Below are 22,970 nucleotides of genomic sequence, written 5' to 3'. Positions count from 1 at the left end.
AGATGATTAACTGAAGGAGGCAGATTATCTGGCTCTTACATACAATAGTCTATTAAAAATCTGAAATTAGCCTCAGACCGTACAATGTTCACAAAATCCAATGAAAAATCAAAGAAAGCAACTTCTGTCTATCCCAAAACTGCATAAGGTCAGACAACAGGAATGGGGGCCTCCAGCAAAGTCAGCACCAGCACCAGCAAACATGCCAAGGCCTCTCAGCACAACTGACAGTGAACCAGAGACACGTGTAACTAGCTTACAGGGTTCTGGGTCTAGAGTAAACAAGACCAACACCCCCTTAAGAAAGAGCTAAGGAGGTCAGAAAGCTCCAAGGCAGGTATGTTGGGAGCCGTGGGCAAAGAAAACAACCCCAAGTAGCATGGCAGCACTCATACCAAAACACTGAAGTGTTCTGAGGTGTGACCTCAGACCTCAGTGATCTCAGAACACTAGCAAGCTGTCCAGAGATGACACAGAAAGCTTCACGGATTAAAATTCCAGAACACTCAACCCTGGAAAGTGGAGGTCAATGCAGGAACCCTCAGGAAGCAGGCTAAGACAAAGCTCCAAGGGAAGGAGCCTCAGTTCAGGGGCTAATGCTAGAGAGATGAGTAAATCCAAGAAAACACCATCAGTACAAAAATTGTTATATATCTAGAGATCCCTAAAATGAAGGTACAAGTAACATTGTAACAACTGCAAGCAGTGATTTATTTTTTTAAAAAAGAGGATTTTCTTCAAAGACTACATAAATACCTAGAAGAAATGAAGCAAGATACAAAAAATGAAATAAAAGCTCAGGAGGAAAGAGTTTGAAGGAGAATAAATAGCTTAGATATAGTGGTGAATTTTACACAAGTAAATAATTCTTTGAAAACTATAATAGACCAAACAAATCGATGACTTCATGAGATGATAAGAAATATTAGAATAAAATTAAAAGATGGAAAAAAATTAGAAGAAAATATAAGGTATCAAAAACAACTGACTCAAAAATCAGGACAAGGAGATATAATTGAAGAATCATTGGACTCCTTGCAAACCATTATTTTTTTTAAAAAAAAAAAGCCTGGAAACTCAATTTCAAGAAATCATAAGTGAAAACTGTCCAGATTTTTTGACCAAGAGAGAAAATTGAAGATAAATTAATCCACTGATCATCTCTCAGGGACAGGGAGGTAGGAGGGAAGGAAGAAAAGGCAAAGTCCCAGTAATGTCATAGCCAAAATCCAGAGGTCCTGCATCAGAGAAGCAGCTCATACACCCAGGCTCTAAAATCAGGATCACATAAGACCTGGCAACTTCTACTATTAAACAAGAGGGAATTTGGGAACATTCCAAAAGGCAAATGATGTAGGCTTGCAACACAAAATAAATTATCCTGTAAAGCTGCATATAATCATACAAAGGGAAAAAGTGAATTTTTAATGGAATAGAGAGCTTGCAAACACTTCTTCTGGGAAAACCAAAGCTGAGTACAAACTTTGAATTGCTAACACAATAGTCAAGAGAAACCTCAAAAGATAACTTGATGTGAACAGCTAGAAGGGGTTTTATGATGATGTGGTGCTAACATTCTAATAGTTATCCAATCAAAAAGAATTTATTAAGTGCCTCCTATTTGTCAGGCACTGTACTAAGCACTGGGGATACAAAGAAAGGAAAAAGAAAGTCCTTCCCTGAAGGAGCTCACAGTCTAATAAGGGAGACAATAAAAAAAAAATTATATACAAACAAGCTGAAGACAGGATGAATAGGAAATAACTAATAGAGGGAAATCACTGGAATTAAGGATTATATGGAAAGACTTCCTGTGGAAGATGGGATTTTTGCTGGAACTTAAAGGAAACCAGGAGATCCAAGAGGCAAAATTAAGGAAAGAGAGCATTCCAGCTATGGGAGACAGCCCCTGGAGTTGAGTGATGGAGTGTCTTATTTGTGGAACAGCAAAGAGACCAGTGTCACTGAATTAAATAAGATATAAGAAGACTAGAAAGTTAGGGGGGTAAGTGGTGGCTAGGTTATGAAGAGATTTGAATGCCAACAGAGGATTTTGTATTTGATCCCAGAGAGATACACTGGAGTTTATTGAGTGAGGCGGGGTGACATGTTGGACCTGTACTTTAGGAAAATCACCTTGGTGGCTGAATGGAGGATGGATTGGAATGGGGAGACACTTGAGACAAGTAGACCCATAAGCAGCTGTCACAGTAATCCAGGTGTAAAATGATGAGGGTCTGCACCAGGCTGGTGGCAGTGTCAGAGGAGAGAAGGGGGCATATTCAAGGTGTCACAAATATGAAGTCAAAAGGCCTCAGCAACCTACTGCATATGGTGGGGGGGAGCAGGGGGGAAGAGATGATGATAAGTTGAGGATGACATCTAAATTGAGAGCTTGGAAGACTAGGAGAATGGTTGGTACCCTCAACAGTAATATAGAAGTTGGGGGTGGGTGAGAGAGTTTAGAGGGATAGATGATGGGCTTGGTTTTGGACATTTTGTGTTTAAGATGTCTACTCAACATCCAGTTCAAGCAGTTGGAGATGCAAGATGGGAGGTCAACAAGGAGGGTAGGGCAGGATAGGTAGATTTGAGAATGATCAGCATAGAGTTATAATTAAGTCCCTGGGAACTGATGAGATCACTAAGTGAAGCACTATAGAGAGAGAAGAGAAAAGGGCCCAGGACAGAACCCTAAGATTATTAGAAGGCATGGCTTAGTTGAGGATCCAGCAAAAGAGAAGACAACATGCAAGCAACTATGTAGAAACCAACTGTATATGGGACAAATTGGAAGAAATCAGCAGAGGGAAGGCACTAGCATTAAGGGGGATCAGGAAAGGCTTCTTGCAGAAGGTGGGAGTTTAGCTGAGACTTACAGAAAGCCAGGAAGTGCAGATGAAGAGGGAGACAATTACGGTCATGGAAGACAATAAGGGAAAATTTGGGGATTTGGGAAATGAAGTATCTTGTGGGAGGAATAGCAAGGAGGCCAGTGTCACTGGATCATAGAGAAGTTGGGAGATGAGGGGAGATGTCATAAGGGGTAAGAAGGCTGGCAAGTTAAGAAGGAACCAGATTAATAGAGGGATAATAAAGAAATGTCCCTTCAGAACCTTAATGTATTAAAAGAGTATTGAGGAAGCTAAATAAGAAAAACAAAGGACCTGGAGGGTACATTGGTTCTATTTCAAGAGAGGAAAGAAAAAAGGAATAAACTAGTATAGAAAGAGGAAAGAAGAGGGGTGGGCAACTTGCTATTTCTCATAATTAGAATGCATGAGAAAAGTATTAAAAACATGGAGGAAGACATGGGAGGAGTGGGCGTGAAACAAACCTCACTCTTGTCTGGAATGAACAAAAGAAGGTTGAACATACAAGATATACACACAAATATTTTGGTGTCGAAAAACATCAAACTAGGTTAAGAAGGAGGATAATTCAAATGAGGGAATAAAACAAAATAAACTTCCTGATCCCAAAGGGAGGACTAAAAGAGAAAAAAAAAACCAAAAGCAAAGAACTAAAATGTGAGAGAGTACCCATCAATTGAGAAATGAATGAACAAATTGTGATTATATGAAATATTGCTGTGCCACAAAAAAGGATGAAAGAAACAATTCCAGAGAATCCTGGATGGTTTAAATTGATAGAGCATAGCAAGTAGAACTAGGAGAAGATTTGTACAAAGATGACAACATTGCAGAGAAAAACAACTTTGAAAGACTTCAGAACTCTGATCCACGCAGTGACCAAGCATGTCTCCAGAGATCCAATGATGGAACATACCACCCATCTCCTAACAGAGAGGTGATGGATTCAAAGTGCAGAATGGGACATACATCTTTATACACAGTTTATGAAGAGGCATGGATAGATATGATCTGGAATCCGGCCCACCCTCCTCCAAGGAAAACTGGTAGAGACAAGGCAGAGAAAGGCTGTGGTTGAGTCTTGTTCCTTCACTTTTCTATTTCTGAGAGGGGTATCATGATAGAATTGCATTTCTTGACCCCTCCTTAAATATTGCTGGTCTCAGGGTAGGATTTTTAGTGCTTCCTTGGTAACTAACCTTTGAATGGGGGGGGGGGTTGGAGATAGCCCTTGGCTGATACCTGCCAACTTGGCCCCTTCCCGTCAAATCCTAGTTACTTAAAAGACCATCACGTAGAGTAAATAGAGAGTAAACCCCTTTATGTAAGCAAAACAGAAATTGAGGAAGTTCTCCAAATTAGAATTAAACTACAAATTAGGATAAATTGAAGAGAAGGTGCCGACCTATATTGGTAAAGGGAAGCACTTCCTCACCAGGAAGTGCCTTATACTAAAAAGATAATGGGTCCAGTCCCTACCCCTAGAGGAAATGAAGTTGATGGGGGGGGGCAGTTTTTATTTACTTTTAAGCAGGAAAATGAGAAAGGTCACATGACCATAATGTGATTTCATACTCCTTTCACTAAACATTTTAAAGTACAGTTAAAACTATTATGGGAAGGTATTCTGGTGAGATTTTAGTATCGGTTTATATTTGATTTCATCCATGTGGCACTGCTGTTGTTTTAGGCAAATATCATCATAGCTGATTGGTATAGGAAATGGCGAGATGATCCATATACCCTACAGTATAGAGGATGCGGAGAAGAAGGTCAATACATACATTTGACCCCTAACTTCCTACTAAATGATAACCTGACTGCCATCTATGGACCTCGAGGTAAGTTTGGTCCATCAGTTAACTAAAAGATGGTCTTTAAGCCCCTGCTATGTTCAGTCTATAAATACTTATTGAGCTCCTAATATGTGCTAGACACTGCTAAATGCTAGGGGTACAAAAAGAGACAAGGGATACTCCTTGCCCTCAAGGAGCTCATAATCTAATGAAAAGAGTTTAAAACATTGGGTGCTATGTATTCTCCCAGGGAAATGTAGAGAATTAGAGCCCTACAGGTGACTTCCAATCTAGATGAAGAGATAAACTCACATATGAAAAGCTGGCCAACAACATGCACATAATATCTTGGCAACTCTGTCTGGGTACTCCATCAGAAGGTGTAGAATTTATTAAATAATATAAATCTTCTATGGCGCAGTAGATGGAGTGCCAGGCTTAGAGGCAGGATAACTCATTTTCCTGAGTTCAAATCTGGTCTCAGACACTTGCTAGCTGTATGACCCTGGGCAAGTCACTTAAGCCTGTTTGCCCCAGTTTCCTCATCTGTAAAATGAGTTGAAGAAGGAGACAGCAAACCACTCCAATATCTTTGCCAAGAAAACACCAAATGGGGTCATGAAGAATCAGACACGACTGAACAGCAACATAAATATTTTAGGTTAAGTGACTTGCCAGGGTAACAGCTAGTAAGTGTTAGAGGGGAGATACAAACCCCGATCATCCTGCCTGGGATTGTATCCTTCAATTCAAGGCAGTAAATTATAAGAGTTTTAGTCAGTCAGTGCCATCAAGTTCAATGATGGGGGGATGCTACTTTGGGCTGTGGTGATCATGAAAATATTAGATAGAACGTTGATGAGTGAAGAGACAGGGCTGTGAGCAAAAAGGATCACAGACTGAGAGCCACAAGAGACCCAAGAGGTCATCTAGTCCAACTGACTCATTTTACAGCAATCAGTCACTAATCACTCATTAAGCACTTACCACAGTGCTAGAAGCTGTGCTCAGGACTGCCATACAAGGAAAGTCAAATTCCTTTCTCTCAAGCGGGGAAGGGGGAGGGAGAGAAAACAGGAACAACATTGTCTGTGGAATCTGGGCTTTATCACATCATAAGTGCCTTTGACAGATACTCTCCCTGGCTTATTCTTCAGCTCAGAATGTGCATGTGGCCTCCATTGATGGGACAGAAGGCCTCTACTTTTTCAAACATTTTGCTTTTTTCCCCACAGCCAGGACAAAAGATGAGGAAACTGAGGTCACAGAAGTGAAATGACTTAGGTAGTAAGTGACAGAACTTGGATTTGAGGCCATATTCCTTCCTTCCTTCCTTCCTTCCTTCCTTCCTTCATTCAATAAACATTTATTAAGCACGTTCTATGGGACAGGCATTGTGCTTAGCATCCTATTACTCTAAAACCCAGGACTCTTTTCACTATACCATGGTTGTCTTTCCTTGGTTATATCATCAAAAAAATTTTAATAGGGAAAGAATGTAAAATTTTACATTGGGTTCAAAAATTCCAAAAGAATTTTTTTTAAGTTTCATAAGGTGGAGGCAGCTAGGCTAGAAAGCAGTTTGTACAAAAAATATCTGGAGATTTTAACATACTGCAAGATAAATGTGAGGCAATGATGTGGTATGGAACCCAAGAAAACTGAGTCCTTCGGCTGCATTAGGAGATTCAGAGTACTCGGGAATATGGAAGTCTCAGTGGCCTGTGCCCTGCTCAGACTGCAGGGAGAAAGAACTTCTAATTTTTTGTGTGTGTCCTGGATCCTTCTGGGAGTCTGGTGAAGCCTTTGGACCACTTCTCAAAATTATGCTTTTGAATATCTAAACTACAATACATGGGATTACCAAAAAAATTATGTTAAAATACAACTATTGAATTTTTTTTTTAAATCATGTGCACACCTTGGAGGTTCATGCATCCCACATTAAGAACTCCTGATTCAGACTATCATCTGTGTTTAGAATATCATGTTCAATTCTGGAACAGAATTGGAAGAGCATGAAGAATTTTGTAGAGACAATAAGTAGACCAATTTAGCTAGTGCTGAGGGGCTCAACTAGAGAAGTAGTAATAGCTAAAGCTAGGAAAAAAATCTGTTGGAATTAAATTGTGGATAGCCTTGAATGCTGGCATAAGGAGTTTGAACTTTGTTTAATAGTAGAAATAACAATGATAATAATAATGGGATTCACATAGCTCTTTAAGATTTTCAGAGTGCCTTATACGTATTGTCTCATTTTATATTATCTCATTCTATGGGCTATTGAAAAGTTTTTAGCAAAAGTATGATATTACTGATGTCTTTAGCAAGTTTATCTGGCAGCAATGCATAAAATAGATTAACAGAGAAGCAGGAAGACTAGTTAGGGAGGTTAAGGGAGTAATCCAACCATAGTTGAATAAAGTCTCAAATTAATGTGATGGCTTTAGAACTAGAAGACACAGAGGTGATTATGAAGGAGAAATAGAAAGAATTTGATTATTAATTGTCTTTCAATCAATCAGTCAACAAGTATTTATTAAGTGCTATGAGTCAGGCTCTGTACTAAACCCTGGAGTTACAAAGACAGGCAAAAACACAGCCCCTGACCTCAGAGGAGCTTGCTTTGTAATGGGGGAGAAAGCATGCAAAGATATAGGCACTTATGGAATGGATGAAAGGTCATCTCTCAGGCTAAGGCACAAGCGGGTAGGGAAGAGGGGTGAGGACAAAGAACAGCTTCCTGTAGAAGGTAGGATTTGAGCTGATCCTTGAAGGAATCTGAGAAACTAAGAGGTCTATGTAAGAAGGTAGAGCATTCCAAGCATGGTGGGGATGGCCAATGAAGATGCACAGAGTCCAGAGATGCATATGGGAATCAGAAAACATACCAGTGTAGTTACATCGTAGACTGAGTAAAGTGTAAGAAGATTGGATGGGCAGGAAGGGGCCAGGTTATGAAAGACTTTAAATGCCAACTGGAAGACTGTATATTTGTTCCTGAAAGTAATAGTTAGCCACTGGAGTTTACTGAGTAGGGGCAGGGTTAACTTGGTCAGATCAGTACCCAAGGAAAATCACTTTGGGAGATTGGGAGTGGGGAGAGACATGAGTCAGGGAGATTGATTAGGAGTCTATTGCAGCAGTCCACCAGGAGTGGGGAACCTGAGGCCTTGAGGCCACATGTGGCCTTCTAGGTCCTTGGGTGCAGCCTTTTGACTTGAGTCCAAGTTTTACAGAATAAATCCTTCTGTTAAGGGGATTTGTTCTATGAAGTTTGGATTCAGTCAAAGGGCTGCACTTGAGGACCCAGAGGGCCACATGTGGCCTTGAGGCCACAGGTTCCCCACCCTGGTCCAGGCAAAAGGTGATGAGGGGGGTGGCTATATGAGTAGAGAGAAGAGGACATAAATAAGAATTGTTGGGAAAGTAGAAATCATGAGATTTGGCAACAGTTAAATGTGTGGGGTGAGTGAGAAGTTGAAGATGATGCTGAGGTTATGAGCCTCGGTTGCTGGCAGGATAGTGATATCCTCAATAGCATAGAAAAGTTGGCAAAAGGAGAAGTTAGGAGGAAGGGAAGTAATGATTCCTATTTAGGATATGTTGTTTTATGACATATAATTCAAGGGGTGCGGAAAGCAGTTGGTAAGCTCATTGCCTTTCCCCCCCAGTAAGCATGCACTAGATGAATCAGCATAGATTTACATGGTAGAGCTGAGCTCAATCACAGACCTACGAGTGGAAAGGACTCAGAGGCCATCTAGTGCAATCTCCTCCTTTTTACAGCTGAGAAAACAGAGGTGAAGTAACTCACACAGGAAATAAGAATCAGAGGAAGGATTTGAACTCAAGGCTCCTAACTCCATTCTCCATTAGAAGGATGAGAATAATGATCCCCCAAAGTAACTGGCGTTAGTTAGTCTGAACTCTTTGGACTCCGCAAGTGCTCAAAGTCTGAGGGCAGCTCAGGGTGTGCCAGAGGTGGGGAGAGCTAGACGATTTGTCTTTGTAACTGATTAGTAAGGCCTCTTTGCCTCTTTGAGCAATGACTGATATTTAAACTGACTATCAGGAATTAAAAGAATGGCCACTTTTTTTCCCCCTCTCCACAGGCAGAGTTTTTGTCCATGAATGGGCCCATCTTCGCTGGGGTGTGTTTGATGAGTATAACAATGAGAAACCTTTCTACATGGCAGGACGCAATCAGGTGAAAGTCACCAGGTTGGTATTTTCTATTTGGCTTTTGAGCCAGTGTTTCAAAGGATCATTAGAATTTGAGAGTGTAAAAGGACCTTGGACATTGTAAAGTTTCCTTCTGGAGGAAGGGGAGGGGGGAATTTTAGATTTCTCCAATCATGCTACAAACAATAGGACTTTTGGGGCATCGTGTTTCTATTTATTCAGAAGAAAGCCTTTGACTTGAGATTCTCAGGGGCCCAGGGCAAGGGATGAAAGGAGGTAGGAAAGGATACACCCAGATTACAGTCGCTGGAGAGCCAAGCACAAAACCAAATCTCCAGAGGGGCAAAGTTCATTATACCAAGGAGCAGGGAAGGAAGGAAACAAGTATTTATAAAGCACTTACCCAGTGCCATGTGCTGTGTTAAGTGCTTACAAATATTCTCCCAGTGGATACTTACATTGACTCTGCAAGGAGGTGTTATTTTATTCCCATTTTACAGCTGAGGAAGCTGAGGCAAATAGCTTAAGTGAATTGTACAAGCCCAGCATCGCTAGTGAGTAGCCAAGGGCAGGTCTGAACCCACATCATCCTGATTCTAGACCCAGTTCTTTCTCCACTGTACTATCAGCTGCCTTGGATGAGATGTCTTCAAGCTATGGCAAGAGGAGGAAGGAGATCCTATGACCCTATGGGAGGCAGGCCTAATGGCCTGCTAGCAGTACCATTCCAGGCTTTTTCCATTCTTCCTAGTTTGGTGTGGGCACAACTAGAATCTGGCCAACCCAACATCCCATATGATGCTGAAGAAGCCTAGGTGTTATATAGGGAGGACTCTGTATGTATGTGTGTATGTGTTGGAGGGGGGGTCTTGCTCAAGTGCATCTAATCTGTATCCCATCTTTGATGTCACAGGCAGGTGGCACCAATTAGAAAAAAAAAGCTGGAACTTTGGAAGTTTCCAGGGGAAAAGATTCTGCAGACAGCCTGTCCTGAGGAAGGCTAGGTCTAAAAAACAGGCCTCAACAAGAGGCCATCTAGTCAGTTTCTAACCTAATGCCAGAATCCCTTTACAGTATGGCTGACCTATCCTCATCTAGCTCTTTAGTTTACTCAAGGCCAAAATGTCAGATTTATTATTTTTGGTGAAAGGTATTTGTTGAGTGATGGATTTTTCATTTAACAGAAGATGCCTTGTAATATATTCATTTCCCCTCTCCCTTTAATGATCCTGTTTCCAACCTGATAGAAGGCAAAGAAGCTGAGAGGAGATCTGACTCAGGACATCTCCACTGATGGGTGTACTGCAAGATATTTAACTACCGGCTCTCTTTTAAGTTTCATCTGTATTACAAACATTTTTTCAACTTCAATCAACAACAACAACAACAACAAAATTAAGCCCTGACTTGAAGCATTTTCTGATTTCTCATGTGTAAATGCTCACACTGAAAATTTAACAATCCAACTTAAAAATTGGAGGGCCAGTAAGAGCTGGCTCCAACTTACCCCTGTCTCCACTCCTTCCCCCATCCCATTCTTTCCAAAGAAGTGGACATTGGACCACTGATTTTAGTATAAAAATTCATCTCCTTCCTTATGACTTGTTGCAGAGTTATCATATTCTACAGTCGTGGGGAATATGCTGAAAAGAAAAGTCTTCATTCCAATATAGAGATGTAGAAGACTACAAAGTATCTTTTCTCCACCTTAATTTTTGAACATTCCTTTTCTATCTTAATTTGTCCTCTGTCTCTGGCTTCCTTCAAGTCTCAGCTAAAATCCTATCTTTTACAAGAAGGCTTTCCTTTTCCTTCATAATCTTAGTACCTCTTCTCTGAGATTATCTCCCATTTGTCTTTTATGTATCTAATTAGTACATAGCTGTATGTGTTTTATCTCCCCCAGTGGAATGTAATCTTCCTGAAGGCAAGGACTCTTTTTGTTTGTTTGTTTGTTATTTGTTTTTTGCCTTTCTTTGTATCCCTAGCATTTAGCATAGTACCTGGTACAGAGTAGGCACTTCATTAATGCTTGTTGACTTGACTGTAGAAAAGTAGAGTGGAATAATTATTAACAATTAAAATAATTAACATCTATACAGGTTTGCAAAATTGCTTTCCAGACAGCAAGCCTGTGAGGAGGATAAAACTCGTGATGAACAATTAGTATGTGAACTATGAAAGAAGAAAACATGTATGTTTCTAAAGCTGATTTCTGTTGTATTTTTGTGGGTTTTTTTAGGTGCTCATCAGACCTCACAAGTATTTTTGTATGTGAAAAAAACATTTGCACTCAAGAAAACTGCATTATTCACAATCTTTTCAAAGAAGGATGCATGTTTCTACATAATAATACACAAAATGCCACAGCATCTATAATGTACATGCAAAGCCTATCTTCTGTAAGTATGGCTGGTCTTCAGAAAACATCTTCATTTAGAATCTCCCTTTTGTCCCTGTAACACCACAATCATTTGGGCATTTGAAAGGCTATGTTGATTTCACAGCATCATAGAATGAGAGAAGTAGAAGTGAACTTTAGAGATCATCTGGTTCCATCACCTGAGTTTACAAATAATGAGGCTCAGAGATTTTATTAGCCAACGGAGTCCCTGAGGGAAGCAGTGTTTCTCTTTAATACCCAGGAAAGATTAATGGAAACCTCATGCTCTATAAAGACAAAATTCTCTACTTTATTTTCTCTATGTCTGAGTGCATTATTTTTTATGGGGTATTTTCTTCAACCTGGCTGCCACAGGAGAGATTCCGGTGTGACCTTGTTCCAAAATACTCTACTTGGAGAACACTTTGGTAAATAAACCTGAAGTTTTGCAATGGCTAGAAGTTGTAAGAAGGTAGATGTCAGGAAAAAGCCAACCCATCAGTCAAAACATGAACAATGTAGAAAAGGTTGCTTCAGATGGTAGTGAGCTCCCCATTTCTGCAGGTTTCCAAGCAGAGATTGGAGGACCACTTGTTTGGAATCTGCTGGAAGGGAATCTTTTTTCAGGTTTGGGTTGGATGAGGTGTCCTATGAGGTCCCTTCCAACTCTGAGATTTCAGGGATGATAAAAAAAAAAAGCAGGATTTCCCCTAGTGTATACTTGTACTGACAATCTTTCCAATAACAAAAATGTTGGCACAACAATTTCCAACCCCTTTATCATTGTTCTTCTTAGGAAATCAAGCTTTTTTGGAAGACTCCTTGATCCTAGTCAGAAAACTTTAATAGTCTCTCTTCTTGGGAAATTCCATTTAACTGTGAATCGGCTGGCTAGGCTAATTTATAATTTACTAGCTATGGGAAAGTCCCAGCTACTCCGCAACTTTATTTCTTTATCTTTAAAATGGGGACTCTGGGAAGGTGAACTTAAGGGAAAGATTTGAGGTCAGAGGAGTTGACCTGACACCTCCGCTGGCTGCTTGACCCCAATGCCTTAGGCAAATCATTTAATTTGTCTCAGCCTCAGCTTCTTGATCCAGGATACTTCAGATAAGCCACTTAATTTGTCAAAGCCTCAGTTTCCTCATCTATAAAATGAGATTGGCTTAGCAGATCTGTTAAGCCTTTTTTCATTCTTAAGTGTTGTCTGCAGACAGGAAATGCCTACATTGTGCAGTCTTCACCTATCTACACTCAGGGTTCTGGAACTGGTTTATGTTATTAGATTGATAATGTAATTATGAATAGCATTTTAATCCCTGCCTTCCTTATGATAAAAAAGGTCAGTAAACAGCAGGTTAGGGTTCTCTGCTACCCTCCCCCTTTCTTGGATAGTGATTATATTTGAAGTATAGCAATTTTTAAAAGATGCTGTCATGTATGTGTGTATGTTTAATTTCAGGAAATAGGTTTAGCATGATAATACTTTCTATGGAAATATTTGGTTACTGGGATGTTATCTTTCTCACCTTATCATTTGATAGTGGGGTGGTAATGGTGTATGATACTAACATCAATTTGTTTTTATGATTTTAGTATGTAAGACAGCCACCTGTCAATTTCCATGCAAATAGGGAATGAAAATACGGCAAGATAAGTTTTGACTTTTTCCTATACCTCATGCTATGATCCCTGAAGTGTTAGGGTACTTGATTTTTATAAAAATAAGATTCATTTCTAACTGAGGGAAATAACTTGGTCTTTCCAACTGAGCATCTATCATACAATTTCTCTTCCCCTCTTACCCAGTGCTGTTAGTATAAGATAAGTGACTTTTTTTTTCTTTTAAGATTTATCTTATTTTTATTGATCTCTTTTGTTTTGGGATAGCATCCACTTTTCTTTCCTCTACCCAGTAATCTATTTGTTATAACAAAGATTAAAAATAAATAGAAAAAGACAGTTCAGCAAAACTGACACATTAACTGTACCTGACAATAGATAAAATATTCCCTACCCACAGCCCTGCTCTTCTGTAGCGAAGGGAGAGAAGTATACTATCTCAACTTTTCTCCAGGACAAACCTTGGTTACTACAATTATGCAGCATCATTTTATCTATTTCTCCTCTGTCAAAATTGCCCCTTTTGTGCTTAATTGGGTTCCTTTACTTGCTTATTTTTTAGTTCTTTAAACCATGGGCCCTGTTCATTATTCTTCTTTTTTTCCTATCTTGTTAATTTTTGCTTTCAGAGATGTCATATTTTTCTCTGAGGACTGATTTAGTTGCATGCAGAAATTTTGGTATTTGTGAGCTCATTATTATCATTCTCTTTTTTATGATTATTAATCATTTCTATGGCACAATCTTTGATCCATTAATTATTCAGGATATAATTATTGTCTCTCTTTAGGTCTGTGTCTTTTCTTGTTATTCTCTGTACTAACCACAATTTTTATAGCATTTTGATCCATAAAGAATGTGTTTAGTTAGTATTTTTGTCTTTTTGCTTATTTATAAGTTCTTTGTGCCCTAGCACAGAACCGATTTTTGTAAAAGTCATATTGAGAAATATGTATATCTTTAACATTCCCATTCAGAAGATGACATAGCTCTTTCAAGTCTAACTTCAACATTTTTAGTTTTGTATTTTCCTCTCTTCAAGAGGAACACTAAAGTCAACAATTATTGCATTATGCACTAAAAATCCTTGTGTAAATTAGTTAATTTTTTCTTTATAAATTTAGACGCTATACTTTCTGGTGAATATACTTTTAGTGTTCATATAGTTTGATTGTTTAAAATTCCTTTAATATAATGTAGTTGTTCTGTTTATCTTGATAGGGTGGATTTTTATTTATGGTAAGCATGATAGCACAATTTTAATGCCTGCTTTTTAGAACCATCTAATTAATAATCAATTTGTTCCATTTCTTCATTTTTTTCTGTAAGTATTGTTATTTTTTATGTGTTTTTTGTATACACCTGATTGCTGTGTTTTGTTTTCTTATCCATTCTGTCACTTTCATTTTTATTGGATTGTTTAGTCCATTCACAATTAACTATATTTCTTAGGCTTGTATTTTCTGCCATTTGTTTCTTTTGTTTTGATTTTTATCTCCCCTCCCCCCTTTAAAGTCAATAGTTGTCCATCAGATTAGTTTTATATATATTACTTTGAAGGTCATCCATTCCCACAAGCTCTACCTCCACCCTAACGTAAGTTTTGACTTTTGTAACACTTATATATTTACATATCTGTGTATCTATGCCTCTATCTACCTACCTACCTACCTACCTATGTATCTATCTATCTGTCTATGTCTGTCTATCTATCCATCTATCTTTTTCCCTTGCCTTTTTTTTATCTTTCTCTTTCCCCACCCAGTTTAGAATATGGTTCAAATTCTTCCCTCCTTCCCATCTTCTCCAATCTCTCATTTTAAGTAATATTCTTTTCCTGTGTCCTTTTCCAATACATTTTCCTTTGCTTTGTCCTCCTGATTACATCTCTTCTATTGTAGGTTATTCTGAATTCTATTTTTCCATTCTTAGACTATATACCCTTACTTATTTTTTTATTCTTTTGATATCCCTAATTAATCAATCAACAATCAACAAATATTTATTAAATGGCTACGAAATTTAGTTCATGAAATATTAATTTAGCTCTTCCTCCTTCCTTTCTTCTTACTGTTTAAATTATTCTTACATTTTTCATCTCTTAGGTCCTTTTGGACCATTGATCCATCTTTTCCTTTCTTTTACTCCTTAAGCACTGGAGTAACAAAGGGGGAAAAACACCCTTTACTTTTTAGAAGTTTTCATGGTAATGGGAAAAATGACATGTCAATAAATAGATACATATAAGATACATACTGAGTAGATGGAAGGTAACCTTAGAAGGGAAGGCTCTCGTGAGGGGAGAGCTTCAGAAGGACTGAATTTGAATACCCTCTTCTCTTTCAGTTTTATGTTATTGCATTTGGAGATCTCACCTTTCTATTGATATTTCCTGAAGTCCTTCATATTTAGAAATAACAACTCACAAAGGAAACAAGGTCAAAAGAAATGTCCCGTGGTGGGGGCTGTTCTGTGTTGCAGCTCATTGGTGCACTTCTGCACCTTCAGCTTACATTAATCCCTCTCCACCACTTAATGCTGTCATTGGTTCTATGTTTCCTTAAATACTGTGGGTACTGACTGATCTTGGATCTGACCATACATCTCCTCTCCAGTCCTGAAGATAAAGCTCTTCCTTAGCAAAGGTAATCTCCTAATATTCAAATTTCATCATGGACATAACCCATTACAATAAGGTTCTTATCTCTTAGCACAGACCTCAGCTGCCGTAGTTGTTTGGTAACACACTTTTCCTTTTCCCTTCTGAGAACTAATCTCTCTTCAACTTTGCCAGACCAAGTTCCTCCACACCCATTATTTTCCTCCTACTCTCCCACAGCCACTACCCTTCTGTGGAATTGATAGAAGCTCATATGTCTTCTCTCTCTATCTGTAATTTCTGACTTGGTGATTCTCCTCACAAAAGGAAATCATGAAATTTAGCTCATGAAATATTAATTTAGCTCTTCCTCCTTCCTTTCTTCTTACTGTTTAAATTATTCTTACATTTTTCGTCTCTTAGGTCCTTTTGGACCGTTGATCCATCTTTTCCCTTTCTTTAACTCCTTAATCTGCTTTTTAAAAAAAAAAAACACTGCTCAGAAACATGAGAGAATTGATTTGATTACTTAGTCTTTTCTCAATAATTAGATTATAATAATCAATAATAATTATTTGGACTTTCTTGGGGTATTTCTAAGTCAAATATTTTGCTCACTTCTGTTTTTTATTTTTTTTTTTTGGTCATTTGTCAGGCATACCCCAGATGCTTCTCTTTTATTGATAGTCAATCCTTTCTCCTTGGTGATTAGGTTTAGCTTTGTAGGAAATGCTTAAGCCCTTTTGCTTCTTAGAACATAATATTCTATTCTCCTCTTCACTTTCTCCTGACTCTGGAGTAATTCTGGCCTGTTCAAATTGGCATGTCTTCATATTTCAAGGTCCTTCTGCTGGGTACTTTAAAAATGTGTCATTTGTCATTAAAATTGTGAAATGTAAACAAAACATACTTTGGAGCTTCTAGTCTGGGTTTTTTTTTCCCCTGCTAAGAGTCTGTGAATTCACGTGTTCAGTGCTTTATTGTCATAATTCAAAAGCCCTAGATAATTTTTTTTGTTCAGAAAACCTGCAGTGTGGCACTCATTTTTTTTTCTGTTTTTGATCATGCTTTTCTGTGAGATCTATGACACTTAAGTCATCTCTGCACATCCTGTGTCCAAGGTTAGTTGCTCAGGCTTCCATAGAATTCCTGTGTTTGTTTCCTGTTGTTTCCTTTTATTTAACTTCTGCCAGATATCCTTCTCCTTCTGGGTTTTTGTCTATAAAATCTGTCATCTTTGTCTTTTAGAGCCTCTGCTCCAGAGACATCAGGTCATCAAACATCTGTACTCTGCTGCTGTCGCTTTTTATTGAACACTCTGATTCTCAGCATAATTTAATTTCTAATGTGCTCTTCTAACGACTTGTTTTTCTTGTTTTGGAGTTTCTTGCTGTTTCTATGATCTCTGGAGAGTCAGAGGAATTCTCTTTTTGGTTGGGCAATTTACATTCATTTTCCTTCATGGTATTACGGTTGTTAGTGCTCCAGGGGTGGGGAACTTGAGGTCACAAATGGTGCTCTAATGTCCTCAAGTGCAGTCCTTTGACTGAATCCAAACTTCACAGAACAAATCCCCTTAATGAAAGGCCATTGATCCCCATAGCTGGACCCTGAAACATACAACTACAGGATCGCTTGCGGTCACTCCTCCCCATTCATAGAGTAGTTTAGGGGTGAGAACCCTAGGTATTTCAATTCTCTAAGTATTTAAATTCTCCCACGTTATTTCGTGAGGTTTTTACATGGTATGGGCTTTCTCTGTTCATCTGGATTCAGCTTTGGTTAATCTGTGTTGCCCATCCATCTTTTTTGTTGGGGGAGGTTTAGTGGCTGCAGAAACTTAAGAAAAAGAACTATTTGGCTATCTTGAACTCACAAGATCTGCCTTTTGTTTCATCTTACAATATTTCCTTCTTTTTATTTCTTAGGTGGTCGAATTCTGTAATGCTAGCACTCACAACCAAGAGGCGCCAAACCTTCAGAACCAACTGTGCAGCCTGAGAAGCACGTGGGACGTAATCATGGACTCAGCTGACTTCAGAAAAAGCCTCCCCCTGGATGATGCTGCTGCCCTTCCACCTCCACCCACATTTTCCTTGCTCCAGACTGGGGACAGAGTCATCTGCTTAGTTCTGGATGTTTCTGGGAAAATGGCTGAGGTAAGATGACTGCGAACTCTTTTGTTTACTCACCAACCCTGGTTAAAAATTATGTAAGTGTACTAGTTGTGTGACCCTGGGCAAGTCACTTAACCCCGATTGCCTAGCAAAAAGCAAAAAAGAAAAATTATTTAAGTGGAAGAGGACAAAACTTTGTTATTAGGTTGGGATAGAACTTTTTGTGCTAGGGTTCAAGAAGCTGATGTTCCTGCCTTTTTTTCATCCTATTCAATTTAATCAAATTCAGCAAGAATTTAAGTGCTTACTGGGTCAATTGGTAAGTCAGTCAACATTTGACAGGCATTTGACAATTGTCTATCATGTGCCAGATGCAGATGCTGGAGATACAAATACAAAAATGAAACAATTCCTTTCCTCAAACAGCTTACACTGTGCTTGAGGAAGGGACAGAGGTGCCAGGCACTATCTCAGGTCCTGGGCATACAGAGACAAAACTAAAAGTCACTGCCCTCAAGGAGCTTATGTTCAATTCCTTTGTCCCTACTCTGGGCTGGAGCAAAACTAGGCATATGGACCATGCCCGTATACATTTTTCACTCTCTCCCCTCCTAGGCAGCTAGCTAACAGAGTGGATAGAGCACTAGGCCTGGAGTCATGAAGACCCGAGTTCATATCTGGCCTCATGTACTTACTTGCTGTGTGATCCTGGGCAAATCATTTAGTGACCATCTGCCTCAGTTTCCTTTTTATCCCCAGTATCTTTCTTATCCCCAGAAAAATGGGGATAATAACAGCACCTACCTCACCAGGTTGTTGTGAGGATCAAATGAGATGTTTGTAAAGTGTTTAGCACAGTGCTTGGCACACAGTAGGTCTTAATAAATTCTTCTTACCTCCCCTCTTCAACTTTTTTCATGCTACTCTTTTTGCATAGCATGACCTCACTTCTTGTCACCACTTGTTGAAATTCTCTCTCTCTTTTAAAGTCCATCTCCAATAACACCTCCATGTGTTCATGAAACAAGTTGTGATTTCCCAATGTATTCTTGAATTCTCACAAAGCATTTTGTTCCTTTCTAATGCAACTTAGCGTGTGGCACTTTGTATCACTAATATTCCCGGTGCATGGCACTTCTTATTAAAACTTAAAACTGCACTAAGACTTTTGGGACAGCTTGTATTTCAGATACCTAACCATGCGGTTGAGTAGTCTGCCAGTGCTTTCCGAGTTCTTGTTTGTGATTTTGGGGTTTTTGTCCCACAGGCTGACAGGCTCCTCCGACTGCACCAAGCAGCTGAATTTTACCTGCTGCAGGTGGTTGAAATTCATACGTATGTCGGCATCGTAAGCTTCGGCAGCAAAGGGTTGGTCAGAGCTCTTCCTCGCCAGATAAGGAATCACAAAGACCGAAGGCAGCTATCATCAGCTCTTCCTACCACTGTGATAGCTAATGCAGGGGTCGATATATGCTCAGGCCTACGGATGGGGCTTCAGGTAACAAGTCACCTGCACACTACATCTCCCGTATCCACACGCCCGTACCCTACTCCATTCTTAAAGCCTCCGATGTCCTGAGGAGGCTCCTGATAAACAGACAGTACATCACAAAAAACGGTTTCCTAGATCTACAACCTGACATTTCTTGTGTTCTGCCGAGTTGCTGAGAGAACGCAGCGACGCAGCGCTGCGAGCTGGAGGGCTTCATTTGTAGTAAAGTACCATCTACCATTGTTCCCACTTATAAGTAGCTAGGTGGCCCAATGGATAGAGCACTGGGCCTGGAGTTAGGAAAACCTTAGCTCAACTACAGCCTCAGACGTTCATTGGCAGGCGGGGTGGCCCTGGGTGAGTCACTTAGTCACTGCCTGTGTCAGTTCCCTCAACTGTAAAATGGGTATCATAACAGTACCTACCACCCAGGATTGTTGAAAGGATCAAATAAAATAATCTCCGTAAAGCACTTAGCACAGCGCCCAGCACATAGTAGGCACTTAAAAGTGCTTATTCTCTTTCCTTTCCCTACTGCACCCCTAGGCATTTCTACTTCTGTACTCGAGGCTGTATTGTATAATGGAGTGTTTAAATGTGCAGTCAGAAAGACAATTTCAAATCACATCCCCTGCCCTTAGTAGCTGAATGACTATGGGTAACTCACTTAACTTCTCTGAGCCTCAGTTTCCTTACCCTTAGAGTGGAAATTACTCCGCCTGGAGTACCTACCAATGGGTATGAAGCAATGTTTATAAAGCGCTTTGCCAAATGTAAGATGTCAGCTACCATTATTGTCACCATTATTGTTGTTACCAGGGATGACCCCTAAGCAAGGTCAGTGAGTCAAAGTGTGACCTTGGAGAACAGAGTCAGGCTTCTAGAACAGTCTAGGGCAAGGCCTCTTGGCCCTTTTTTGTATCACAAATCCCTTTGGTATTTTAATCAAAACTATGGAACCATCCTCAAAAGAACCATTTTGTTGCCTACATTCATAATTGAAAGGGAAGCTAAAATTCAGTTAGAAGTTAGTAAGAAAAAAAAGTATATGGGTTTTCCCCCCAAATTCATGGACCCCATACAAAGTAAAATCAGTCAACTCTTTGACCAGAGGATGAGTTCAGAAATAGTTCATCAAATCAGAATTTGGGAACTAGTTTTAAGGGAGGGATGTGGAAACAGACAGGGATTGGGAGCGGATTAGCTGGGGTTGTTGAAATCTCTGCACCTTCTGCCTTTTTAAGCTCTGAGTGGCCAAGCACTGGACTCTAGAGACGAGGGTCCACCATGGGCCAGAATGAATACCCATAGATTGTCCAGAAAGCTGAGCATGGAGACCAGCACAGGGATATCCAATTTATCCCGCATCTATCTTGCATATACTTAGTTGTTTAGACTATGAGCTCTGAGAGAAGGGACTGTTTTTGACCTTCTTTGCACCCCTGTACTTAGCACAGTGCCTGGAACATACTAATATAAACGCTTCTTGAGTTGACTTGTACCTGACTCAAGCCAGAAGAATCAGGGCAAGAACCTTGGTCATGGGATAGGCAGATATTGATAGTTTTTCATGATGTGAAAAGCAGTTTTCATATTTACAATGATAAAGAAAGAGAGGAGAGAGAGAGAGAGAGAGAGAGAGAGAGAGAGAGAGAGAGAGGGAGACAATGAAAGGACACAAAATTTGTAGGGGGGCAAACTATCCTGCCAGCTACACCAATTATAAGGCTAAATGTGGGGGCTGGTCTATTCTACCCTGATATGCCAATTGAGGGGACACAGACCCTCTGAGAGAACACTTAGATCCTGAAGTAAGAGGGTCCCATGCCAGCTTGGTTGTATAATAGGTTTATTAAGATCTGTTGGGTTAGTTAGGTTGATTGGATTGTTTAAGGGAATTTACTCATGAGACCCAGTCCTTGGCAGCAAGAGGACAGGATGGTGTAATGGATCCCCACACCAGCCCCTGGCCAGGTCAGATATTATATAGAAACAGGAAAAAGAAGGCATGGTGCCAGGGAGGGCCCAGGGTCTCATGCAAATGTTCCATGAGATAGTTGGAGCTTCTTTTATGTTTACATTTACTTAAGGTACTTTGCTTCCTTTGTGAGACTTGAGGTCACATCCCTACTCTGGTCTATCCCTGTACAGTATATATGTGTGTCTATTTATACATATGTATATGTATATGTATATGTGTATATATATATTCTTGTTTATATGTACATACATGTGTGTATTACATATGATAATATATGTGTATGTATATATATATAATTTAATATGTTGTTCAGTCGTTTCAGTCATGTCCAGCTCGTCATGACCCCATTTAGGGTTTTCTTGGCAAAGATACTAGAGTAGTTTGCCATTTCCTTCTCCAACTCATTTTACAAATGAGGAAACTGAGGAAAGCAGGGTTAAGTGACTTGCCCAGGAAGTATCTGAGGCCAGATTTGAACTCAGGAAGATGAGTGACTGACTCCTGACTCCAGTCCCAACACTATATCCAGTTGCCCTATAATATTTTAATTAGGATCTCCCTAATAATGGATAATCTATTTCTAGGTGATTGAAAGTCTGCATGGAAATGCATATGGCTCTGTGATAATATTAGCAACCAGTGGAGGAGATGGCGATATCAGCAATTGTTTGTCTATTATGATCAACAGTGGTTCAACTATTCATACCATTGCTCTGGGCCCATTTGTAGCTAAAAATCTTGAAGAATTACCCACACTGACAGGTATGTGTTTTACTGATTGTTTTCTTCCTTGAGAATATTTCCCTTTTAATTTTGTAGATAATGTGGAAACATTCCATGAGTTCCTACTCTGCTGCCTTATCATGGTGTGGATGTAAGATTCTGTCTTATTTCTGGGTTCTTGAAGGCTATAACAAAAGAATGCAAGTTATTCCTTTTAGGCTCTATGATGCTGGAAAGGATTTGAGTACAGTCTCAGCAACAGACCAAATCTACTTTTTGAGAACCAAGTACAAGGAGGCTGGCCACTTGGCAATTCATTCTTTGGCCCTGGCAACCTGTGAAACAAAGTAAAATGCAAAATGACTCTCAATTTCATGGAACTCCACTCTGCTTCTTTGATGAAAGGGGCAACATGACAGAAAAGGGGCAGAAGGTGCTTAGAATCACAAGGTTTTTTATTTTTTTACTATCTTTATTGTATTTTTTTTTTTACTATCTTTTGACTTTACCTTGATTTGATTCTCCAAGTGTGAGACCAATGTCCAATAAACAAGTGAACCTTCTATTAGGGGAAGAGAACATTAATCCTGTAAATAAAACAAAAAGAAAGAAGGAAGTTGTAGCAAATTGAAAGGATGGTTCATTGTGCTCCTTGGAGAGGCAAAGGAAAAAGTTTGAGTTGGTTTTATATCATTTTACTATGTGCCCAAACCCAAAAAGAAACATTATTTTATGGGAGAATTTATCATCTTATATTGCACTGCTCATGATTAGTATTGCAAAAAGACTATTATAAAAATAATTGCAGCTTATGCACCAGTCTCTGTGACAGAGGATGAAAAAGAGAGGTGATTCTATCAAGAATTCAATAAACTCCCCCAAATTAAATCCGTATATACACTTTGATACTTAGTGACGTCTTCAAAAAGGTAGAAAGACACAGATGAAATGAGAGAGGACAAAGATTACATATAAGGCTTAGGCTTCTATGTCAAGAATACTTTGATCAAGAAGAGAATTACTAGACATGGTAAGCACTGAATAACATAAAAAGGGAAAGTGGTTGTATTTTTAACAGGCAGAAATTTAATTGTTACTGACAGGGGAGTCATTCCTTAATAAATTGTGTACATCCAGCAGACCACCAGCATGTCAATGAAAGACAAAAGTTAGTACAAAGCTAGATAAAAAATAAAAA

The 22,970-nt window shown here is 39.3% G+C and overlaps 1 protein-coding gene across 1 annotated transcript in view; it reads left to right on the top strand.

Moving 5' to 3' along the window:
* Nucleotides 1-22,970, top strand: part of CLCA2 (chloride channel accessory 2) — a 50,523-nt gene that overhangs the window by 4,270 nt on the left and 23,283 nt on the right. The window contains exons 3-8 of the mRNA XM_027873951.1: nucleotides 4,564-4,714; nucleotides 8,785-8,893; nucleotides 11,097-11,256; nucleotides 17,388-17,618; nucleotides 18,844-19,074; nucleotides 21,634-21,811. Coding sequence (XP_027729752.1) covers nucleotides 4,564-4,714; nucleotides 8,785-8,893; nucleotides 11,097-11,256; nucleotides 17,388-17,618; nucleotides 18,844-19,074; nucleotides 21,634-21,811 — 1,060 coding nt within the window. The remainder of the gene's footprint in view (nucleotides 1-4,563; nucleotides 4,715-8,784; nucleotides 8,894-11,096; nucleotides 11,257-17,387; nucleotides 17,619-18,843; nucleotides 19,075-21,633; nucleotides 21,812-22,970) is intronic.

This window comes from Vombatus ursinus, unplaced genomic scaffold (genome assembly GCF_900497805.2).
Source record: "Vombatus ursinus unplaced genomic scaffold, bare-nosed wombat genome assembly UNPS02014803.1, whole genome shotgun sequence".
NCBI classification, from domain to species: Eukaryota; Metazoa; Chordata; class Mammalia; order Diprotodontia; family Vombatidae; genus Vombatus; species Vombatus ursinus.
This window is presented reverse-complemented; position numbering and strand designations above follow the sequence as displayed.